We start from the raw sequence: 10,384 nt of genomic DNA on the forward strand, positions 1-10,384 counted from the left end.
GGGAACTGAGATACTCTTTCCCCCTAGGCCTTTACAATTTATGCATGGTATGTATGTTTGGTTTTACAATAAGGGTTTTTTAGTTGTTTTAGTATTGGATTTACATGCTGTTTTTTATTACTGTTGTTAGCCGCCCCGAGTCTACGGAGAGGGGCGGCATACAAATCCAATAAATAAATAAATTTCACACACACACACACACACACACATAAAAAAAAAAACCCAAAACCAATCCCATGTGTGTTAAATTTGACACAGGCTTTTATTTGACAAAACTCAACTGAGAGGAAATAAATTCCATCCAACTGCGGCTACTAAAAGGTTTGAAATCCCGTCGTCTCGGCTCGAGGAGGTTGGGGTTTTTCACGCCGCTCGCGAACTTAAAAACGGCTGCGCTGGCTGCGAGACCATGGCCGTAACGTGACGTGTTTGCTGTTTTATGTCCAGGTTCTGCCGCGGGGCCTTTGCCAGCAGCACCCCACCTGGCATCGCCGAAGGAAGAGGCGGCCGATGGGAGAGATGAAGCGGGAAAGGTCTTATTGAGTCAGTTTGAAGGATTCGCCCGTCATCATGGCCACAAATTCTAGGAAAGGAAAAAAAAGCTACAGCAAAGAAGGTAGAAACATTCTTTTTTTAAAAAAAAAATTAAGCCCGTGTCCGTCTTTCCTTGTCATTCCCCCGAAATACATTGGCATGATGTGTTGTGACATGGCTTCCCAAACACGACAAACCTTGTGAAGTGAACTCAAAATAAAAATGAAAAATTCCTTTATTAGGAGTGCCGACAGTTCTGGCAAAATGTTTCTCTCTCCGGCTGACTAGTCTAGCCGGCTGGGAGGTGAATAAGTCGTCTGCCCCATCTGTGCCTTTTATCCCCAGAGCTAGGGTGGGTCCTTGCTTCCAACTGGCTCTTCCATCGCAAGGACCAGCTCATAGATTTCCGCCGCTCTCCTCTCCCCTGCCTTTAGCCATCGGACTTGGAGGTTGTTGATTCTCCATTTGAGGGTTGATGGACAGCTCAGGCTCCGTCTCTCTTTCTCCCTCTCTCTCCTTTTCCCTTTCTCTGTCTCTCCCCTCATTCTCTCCCCTTCCCCTCTATCTCTCCCTCTCTCCCCCCCCTCTCTCCCCAGCCAGCAACAAGAAGAATGTTGAGCAAATTTTGAGAATTTTATTTACACGTAGCTCTAAAGGTGGGTGAATTGTCATTTATTTCCACTCAAAGGTTAAAAGTGGCATGAAATGGGATCTTGGAGTCCTAGTGGACAACCACTTAAATAGGAGCCAGCTGTGTGCAGCAGCTGCTAAAAAAGCCAACACAGTTCTAGGCTGCATCAACAGAGGGATAGAATCAAGATCACGTGAAGGGTTAATACCACTTTATAGGGCCTGTTTAAGGCCACACTTGGAATATTGCATCCAGTTTTGGTCCCCACGATGCAAAAAGGATGTTGTGATTCTAGAAAGAGTGCCGAGAAGAGCGACAAAGAAGATTAGGGGACTGGACGCGAAAACATATGAAGAACGGTTGCAGGAAATGGACATGGTTAGTTTAATGAAAAGAAGGACCAGGGGAGACAGGATAGCAACCTTCCAATATCGCAGGGTTTGCCACAAAGAAGGAGTCAGGCCATTCTCCAAAGCACCTGAGGGTAGAACAAGAAGCAATGGATAGAAACTAAACAAGGAGAAAAGCAACTTGGAACTAAGGAGAAATTTCCTGACAGTCACAAGGGTTGATCAGTGAAACAGCTACCCTCCAGAAGTTGTGAATGCCCCAACACTTGACGTTTTTAAGCAGATGTTGGATAACCGTCTGTTTGAAGTAGTATAGGGTTTCCTGCCTAATCAGGGGGTTGGACTAGAAGATCTCTAAGGTCCCTGGTCCTTTCCAACTCTGTTGTTGTTGATGTTCATGTTGTTATTATTGTTGTTGTTGTTGTTATTATTTTTATTATTATTATTATTATTATTATTATTATTATTATTATTATTATTATTAAATCAAACAGCAGAGAAGTAAAAATACACCCACACACCCCAATTTTAAATCTCAAGAGAGTGGGTGAAAATTCAAGCCACTGCAAAATAAATATTTGCTGTGCAGTAGGTGAATCTGTTTCTATTCAGATGGCGCCCTCTGGTGGACAATCAGAGGCATGGCAGGCCTGTTTGCTTTCACGCTTTCTTTATACAGTAATTTCCCAATTTTGTCTTATTTATTCTCAGCTTTTACCCAAACTGCGGGAGCATTCTGGGATTTGATCCCTGAGACGTCTTGTGGAGAGACCGCAAGACAACTTGTTGTCTGGCAAACACAGGCAGATGCTGTAACCTGGTTTCATTGGGGACTCTTATTTTTAAAAGTTACCAGTCTAACTAAGGTGCGAAGATGGAGCTGGAAGACCAAACTATGTTTAAAATGGAGAAACAGGTGTGCAGCATTAACAGCTTCTTGGCAGTATAACAAGCCAGCATCTAAATTCTTCCCGGGGAACATAATTCTGACAGGCAGCTTGGAGCAATAAAGATTTTCAATTCTAAACTACCGTAACTGGGAGGTGGGAGAGGTTGCCAGTATTTCTTCACAGTATTGTCATGTGACTGCCATGCTAACTGCACACACGTATCCATAAGATTCCATCTCTTTTTTTAGCAGCACTGTTAGCTTTTCATTGTTCAGAATTACCCTATTTTTCAGAGTACAGTGGTACCTCATCTTACGAACGCCTCTTCTAACAAACTTTTCAAGATACAAACCTGGTGTTTAAGATTTTTTTGCCTGTTTTCACCTTACGAACCCAAGCAGCTGCTGCTAGGATGAAGGGGTTTCTTTTCCCCCCCCTTTTTTGAAGAAAGAAAAGGGAGGGGCTGCTTGGAGTAGGAAACATTTTGCAGAGAACAACGTGCTTGTAAAGGAACTGAAAGGGTGTCTTTTTAAGAAAGAAAAGGGAGGAGGGAGGGGCAGCTTGGGGGAGGAAATTTTTTGCAGAGAACAACGTGCTTGCAAAGGCACTGAAAGGGTGTCTTTTGAAGAAAGAAAAGGGAGGGGCGGCTTGGAGGGGGAAAGACTTTGCAGAGAACAGCGTGCTTGCACAGGCACTGAAAGGGTGTCTTTTGAAGAAAGAAAAGGGAGGGGCGGCTTGGAGGGGGAAAGACTTTGCAGAGAACAGCGTGCTTGCAAAGGAACTGAAAGGGTGTCTTTTGAAGAAAGAAAAGGGAGGGGCGCCCCCCTTGCCTTTCTTCCTTCCCACTCACCCTTTAGCCTAGCCTTGCTTCTTCCACCCGCCCCCTTTAGCTGCTCCTCCCTGCCCTCTGTTCGCCTCCCTTCTAAAGTTTGGGATTTTCCTGAAGGATTTGCACACATTATTTGCTTTTACATTGATTCCTATGGGAAACATTGTTTCATCTTACGAACTTTTCACCTTACGAACCTCCTCCTGGAACCAATTAAGTTCGTATGATGAGGTACCACTGTATAAGACACACTGGGAGTATAAGACACATCTTAGTTTTGGGGAGGGAAAATAGGGGAAAGGATCTGCTTACCAGATATTCATCTGGCTAGCATCTTTAGTCTGGTCAGCTTCAGCACCTTATTTTATCCCCTGGTTAGGGCTTTTAAAAAAAAACTTATTCAGAGAGAGTAATAATGAAAGAGTTTGGTAGCACCTGCTTAGGGCTGGAAAGAAACATTTGGAGCAAGTAGAGCAATGAAAAAAAAACCTGAAAAGACTTAGGGCTTGGAAAACATTCTTCGCAAAGAGTAATAATGAAACAGCCTGCAAGCCAGTAAGAGTTGGAAATATTGTTATCACTTGGTTAGGGCTGGAAAGAAACTTATTTGAAGCAAGTTAGAGCAATGAAAAAAACCCTGAAAAGACTTAGGGCTTGGAAAAATTCTTCGGAGAGAGTAACAATGAAAGAGCCTGTAAGGTAAGAGCTGGGAAGATCGTTAGCCCCTAATTAGGGCTGGAGGGGGGAAAGCTTTGAAAAAAGCTACATTCAGAGTATAAGACACACCTGAATTTACATAGAAACATTGAAGATTGACGGCAGAAAAAGACCTCCTGGTCCATCTAGTCTGCCCTTATACTATTTCCTGTATTTTATCTTACGATGGAGATATGTTTATCCCAGGCATGTTTCAATTCAGTTCCTGGGGATTTACTGTGCAATTTTTAGCCTCTTTTAGGGAGGAAAAAGGTGCATCTTATAGTCCGAAAAAATATGATAGCACTTTCTTTTCCTCTCTCCCTATTCTCTTTCCTTTCATGTTGAGATATTTTAGACTGTCAACCTGCAGGCCAGGAATTGTCTTTATCCATTCCAGGAGCTTTTATTAAATTGGCTTCGCTTTCCTTAAATTAAAATATTGCACCGTTGTCTTGATTTATATAGGACCAGTGATGGGCTCCTAAGGGCATGGTCAGGTATGCAGAACCGGTAGAAATATTTTGAATTTTTTTCTTTTTTCCCCCCTTCTGGGCTCAGGGTATATTTTTTCCTATCGCAGTAAATGAGGTTGAATGTGTGTGTGTGTGTGTACATACACATACAATTTATATAGTAGATAATGTATATTTTTGTGTGCCTGTGTGTAATATGTACGTACACAGATGGCATATATATATAGAATTAAAGAGTATATTTTGGATGTTCAGTAATAGTAAATAGAGAGGAAAGTTGTATCTTTTTGAGGCGAGGGGAGGGGAGGCCAGGTACCCTAACCCAAACCCTTGACATGAGTGACGTCAAGTTGGCCACTTTTAAGCCAGTCACATGACCTTTAAGCCACCTCCCGATCACATGGTCATTAAGCCACTCCCATCTGGTCACATGACCAGCAAGCCATACCCACAAAATAAGCCACACCCACAGTGTGGTAGTAAACAATTTTGCAGCCCTTCATTGCATAGGACGGATACTAAACTATGTTCATCCAAGCAACCTTTTGGCTTACTCCATGGGATGCCAGGCAGAGTAGCAATAGCAATTGGACTTGTATACCACTTCACAGTGCTACTATGGCCTGCTCTAAGCAGTTTATAGGATCAGCTCCCAACAATCTGGGTCCAATTATTGTCCCCAACAATCTGGGTCCTCATTTTACCGACCTCGGAAGGGTGGAAAGCTGAGTCAGTTAGCAGTCAGCAAAAATAGCCTGCAGGACTGCACTGTTATGCTTCCAATACCTTCGTAATCAATGGTCCCGTCTCCATCCTTGTCGGCTTCCTTCATCATGAGTTCCGCTTCGTGTTCGTTCAGCGGTTCTCCGGCGTTCATCAATACGTATCTAAAAAGGCAGATGGCATGGGAAAGCATGATGTACAGTGGTACCTCTACCTAAGAACGCCTCTACTCTTGAACTTTTTTAGATAAGAACTGGGTGTTCAAGATTTTTTTGCCTCTTCTCAAGAACCATTTTCCACTTACAAACCCTAAACTGTAACTGGAAAAGGCAGTGAGAAGCCTCCGTGGGGCCTCTCTAGGAATCTCCTGGGAGGAAACAGGGCCAGAAAAGGCGTGGAGAAGCCTCCATGGGGCCTCTCTAGGAATCTCCTGGGAAGAAACAGAGCCAGAAAAGACAGGGAGAAGCCTCTATGGGGCCTCTCTAGGAATCTCCTGGGAGGAAACAGGGCCGGAAAAGGCAGGGAGAAGCGCCCGTGGGGCCTCTCTAGGAATCTCCTGGGAGGAAACAGGGCCGGAAAAGGCGGGGAGAAGCCTCCATGGGACCTCTCTAGGAATCTCCTGGGAAGAAACAGAGCCAGAAAAGACAGGGAGAAGCCTCCATGGGGCCTCTCTAGGAATCTCCTGAGAGGAAACAGGGCCGGAAAAGGCAGGGAGAAGCGCCCGTGTGGCCTCTCTAGGAATCTCCTGGGAGGAAACAGAGCCGGAAAAGGGAGGGAGAAGCGCCCGTGGGGCCTCTCTAGGAATCTCCTGGGAGGAAACAGGGCAGGAAAAGGCGGGGAGAAGCCTCCATCGGGCCTCTCTAGGAATCTCCTGGGAGGAAACAGGGCCTCCACCCTCCCTGTGGTTTCCCATTCGCACTCATTACATTATTTGCTTTTACATTGATTCCTATGGGAAAAATTGCTTCTTCTTACAAACTTTTCTACTTAAGAACCTGGTCACAGAACGAACTAAGTTCATAAGTAGAGGTACCACTGTACCATGTATCCTGTGTCTGAACACACACAAGCTCCACTTCCTGCCTTTGGCTGCTTACTTCAGCGTATCCCACTCAATGTAGCCCTTGTGTTCTTTGTCGAAGACTTTAAAGGCGGCTCGGAGTTCCTCATCCTGATTTTTCGATTTCTCGTGGTAAATGCCCATCAACACCAGGAACCCATCGCAGTTGAAAGTACCTTTTTCTGAAGGAATAAAAAAAAGGAGATGGTGGTCAAATCTGCCTGGACAGTGGGATAGAATCAAGATCAGGCAAAGGGTTAATACAATTTTACAAGGCCTTGGTAAGGCCACACTTGGAATACGGCATTCAGTTTTGGTTGCCACGATGCAAAAAGGATGCTGAGACTACAAAGAGTGCAGAGAAGAGCAACAAAGAGGATTAGGGGACTGGAGGCTGAAACACATGAAAAACGGTTGCAGGAACTGGGCATGGCTAGTTGAATGAAAAGACGGACCCGGGGGAGACATTATAGCAGCCTTCCAGTATCTCAGGGCCACAAAGAAGAAGGAGTCAGGCACCTGAGGACAGGACAAAAAGCAATGGTTGGAAACTAAACAAGGAGAGAAGCGACTTAGAACTAAGGAGGAATTTCCTGACAGAACAAATAACCCGTGGAACAAAACCCCGAAGCATTTTTATTAGAATATGAAAAAAACCAATATTATTTAATATTACATATTTTGACAACGGCCAGAATTTCAGTCGCACAATTCTGGAAACAGAAAGATCTACCAGATGACTCCATATTACTAAGAAAAAGTATGGGCTGTGCCGAAGGAGACATGATGACACTCAAAATAAACAATAAAGAAGACTCAGAATATTATAAAACATGGAACGATTTTTATGAATGGTTAAAAATATATATATATATATATATATTTAAAAAGGAATGAATTTACATGTGTGTTAAACTCTTTGAGACAAATTATGAATAATTTGATATACTGTATAAGAAATGTATTATTATATTATATTATATATTATATTATATTATATTATATTATATTATATTATATTATTATACCTATGATGGATTCTAAGCAGTCAATAGCCAACAAAATCGTAAATTAAGTGAATAACCAAAACCAATTTTCTTACATTATAGCTCGTATCAGCTGTTGAATTGACTTAATCTAAGATGTGTTTGATGGATATGTACAAAATAATTAATCATTAGCTAATTTTTGTTTGTTTGTTCGGTTTTGTTTGTCTGTTTCTTTTTTTTATGTTCTGTTTTTTTTATGTAAATAATTCAATAAAAACTATTTTTTTAAAAAAGAACAATTAACCCGTGGAACAGCTTGCCACCAGAAGTTGTGAATGCCCCAACACTGGAAGTTTTTAAGAAGATGTTGGATAACCATCTGTCTGAAGTAGTGTAAGGTTTCCTGCCTAAGCAGGGGGTTGGATTGGAAGACCTCCAAGGTCCCTGGTCCTTTCCAACTCTGTTGTTGTTGTTGTTGTTGTTATAAACAAGGAGAGAAGCCACTTAGAACTGAGGAGAAATTTCCTGATAGTTAGAACAATTAATCCGTGGAACAGCTTGCCTCCAGAAGTTGTGAATGCTCCAACACTGGAAGTTTTTAAGAAGACGTTGGGTAACTATTTGCCTGAAATAGTGCAGGGTTTATTTTATTTTATTTATTTATTTATTGGATTTATATGCCTTAAGCAGGGGGTTGAACTAGAAGACCTCCAAGGTCCCTTCCTACTCTGCTGTTATTGTTGTTGTTGTTATTGTTGTTGTTATTATTATTATTATTACTACTACTACTACTCAGGTGATCAAGAAATTATTATTGTTGTTGTTGTTATTGTTGTCATTGTCATCATTATTATCATTATCATTATTATTATTATTACAACAACTACTACTACTACTGCTGCTGCTGCTGCTACTACTACTACTCAGGTGATCAGGGAATGGAAGATCAGCCAAACAAACAAGTGATCCATTTCCTGAAGCTAGGAAGGGAAGGTCTTTCCTTGTGGGAGGGGAATGGAAACCACAAAAGGATATGCAGAGCTCAGGAGGATGGGTCTTTGAGTATGGAGCTCCTGAAAATCCCAGCAAAGAAGCTTGTCAGACTGCCAGACAGGGACCAGGAGAACTGTGAAGGATACAACATTCTGGAGGACACAACAGTTGTTTCGGAACCCAAAGCAGTCCTTAGGGACGTCAGACATCTTACTGTCTTTGTCGACATCCTTAGCCATGTTGACCAGGTCTCGCTTGGTGGGGTTGATGCCGATTAAACTCATGAGGCTTTCCAACTCGTCCGTCTTCACCAGGCCGTTCCCCTCTTCGTCGAACATCTCGAAGATGCCTTTGTACTCGGTGATCTGCTCCGGCGTTAGAGTGCCTGCCTGGGGTGGGAAGGAAGACGGCGTTAAAACTTTAGGCAAGGAACAGTGTAGACTTTGGATCGGCTGAGAATGCCGCTTCTGAGCCTCGGCAGCCCAGTGGTCAGTTTGCAGTACTGCAGGCTACTTCGTCTCACTGCCGGCTGACTGCAATTTCGGCGCTTCAGATCTCACCAGGCTCAAGGTTGGACTCAGCCTTCCGTCCTTCCAAGGTGGGTAAAACGAAGACCCAGATTGTTGGGTGGAGGGGTGAGAAGATGACTGTCAATTGCTTAGAGAGGGCTGTGAAGCGGTATATAAGTCTAAGTGCTATTGCAAAGGGAGGGAGGGAGGGAAGGAAGGGAAGGAAGGAAGGAGAAGAGGAAAGGAGGGAGGGAGGGAGGGGAAGTGGGAGGGAAGAAGGAAAGGAAGGAAGGAAGGAAGGGGAAGAGGGAGGGAAGAAGGAAAGGAAGGAAGGCAGGAAGGAAGGAAGTGGAAAAGGAAGGAAGGAAGGAAGGACAAAAGGAAAGGGAGGAAGGGAAGGAAGGAAGGAGAAGAAAGGAGGAAGGAAGGAAGGAAGGAAGGAAGGAAGGAAGGAAGGAAGGAAGGAAGGAGACAGCCGTGGTGGCACAGAATGCAGTGTTGCCGACTGCCAACAGTTCAATCCTGGACTAACTCAAGGTTAGCTCAGCCTTCCATCCTTCCAAGGTGGGTAAAACAAGGATCCACATTGTTGGGGGGCAAGAGGCTGACTTTGTAAACTACTTAGAGAAAGAGGACTATGAAATGGTATACAAGTGCTATTGCTTCCCTTGGCCTAGGACTAGGTGACAAGTTGTGGTACTCCAAACGGGAAGTGGTTAAGGCATGGGTGAACTCTTGTGATCACGCGGATCTACTTAAAAATAATATTCACAAGGTCGCACAGAGTCGGCCTTCTCCAGGACCCGTCGGCCCAACAATGGCGGCTGGCGGGACCTCAGGGGAAGAACCTTCTCTGTGGTGGCCCCGGCCCTTTGGAACCAACTCCCCGCTGGAGATTCATACCGCTCTCCCTCTCCTCGTCTTCCGAAAAGCACTTAAAACACACCTATGTCAGCAGGCCTGGCACTATTAAGCGATGGTCCTCTGGCCACTAGCATGTGTGTGTAATGATTGTGTGTCCTTTTATTGGGTTAATTTTTATTGCTACTACACTGGGGAACAATTTGTAATACAATTTCTGTTGAGTTTGATTTCTGAGCTTTTTTATAGTCAATTAGGCAATGCGGGTTTCAAAACTGTAGTTTGTTTCTTCTACCATGTCAAGTTTTTTCCCCTACACCTTATATACAGTATATAATATAGTTAATTAGGCAACATGAGCATCAAATTGCATTTTTTACATATCCATCTTGCTCACTTCCTGGAAAAGCTTGGTGCAGTCAGGGATGGGCAGGGTGAGTGATTCCACCAAGATTTGAAGGTCGTGGAGACACGGGACCAAGGTAGATGGGATGTACATTGGATGGATGACTATTGTTGGGAGCATCAAGCGAGAATGTCCACAGATTCAACAGAAAAAGCTATAAGCGGAAATTTTTACCTTAATATGTATAATTACCATTTGATTAAAAAAGAAAACTATTTATATGAACACAATTTAACTTGCAGTAACTATTATAGCCTTTATATGAATAACATTATTGTATGCCGCCCCGAGTCTGCGGAGAGGGGCGGCATACAAATCTAATAAATAATAATAATAATTCTTTGCAAACAGTATATTTGGTAAGTTTTTCCTTTCCTTTCCTTTATATGCACAATTTGTATGATTTTTGAGGGTATCCTGTAGCTTTTTCTTTTATG

General features: G+C 43.3%; 1 protein-coding gene across 1 annotated transcript; it reads right to left on the reverse strand.

Annotated features, from left to right (window-relative positions):
- Positions 1-536: 536 nt before the first annotated feature.
- On the reverse strand, positions 537-10,067 carry CALML6 (calmodulin like 6). The gene is made up of 5 exons (XM_070759679.1): positions 9,939-10,067; positions 8,386-8,560; positions 6,227-6,371; positions 5,193-5,293; positions 537-583 (listed from the first exon to the last, which is right to left on the reverse strand). Exons 1-5 carry the CDS (start codon positions 10,065-10,067, stop codon positions 537-539), a joined length of 597 nt encoding a protein of 198 aa, XP_070615780.1.
- Positions 10,068-10,384: the final 317 nt, after the last annotated feature.

This window comes from Erythrolamprus reginae, chromosome 8, assembly GCF_031021105.1.
Source record: "Erythrolamprus reginae isolate rEryReg1 chromosome 8, rEryReg1.hap1, whole genome shotgun sequence".
NCBI classification, from domain to species: domain Eukaryota; kingdom Metazoa; phylum Chordata; class Lepidosauria; order Squamata; family Dipsadidae; genus Erythrolamprus; species Erythrolamprus reginae.

Excerpts from the sequence above, each read along its gene's own strand:
- CALML6 (XM_070759679.1), bottom strand. The coding sequence starts at position 10,067 with ATGCTCCCAACAATAGTCATCCATCCAATGTACATCCCATCTACCTTG. Across the intron at positions 6,372-8,385 it reads TAAGGATGTCGACAAAGACA|AAAAAGGTACTTTCAACTGC; the intron begins GTAAGATGTCTG and ends TTATTCCTTCAG. Across the intron at positions 584-5,192 it reads CGGGACCATTGATTACGAAG|AATTTGTGGCCATGATGACG; the intron begins GTATTGGAAGCA and ends TTCCTTTCCTAG.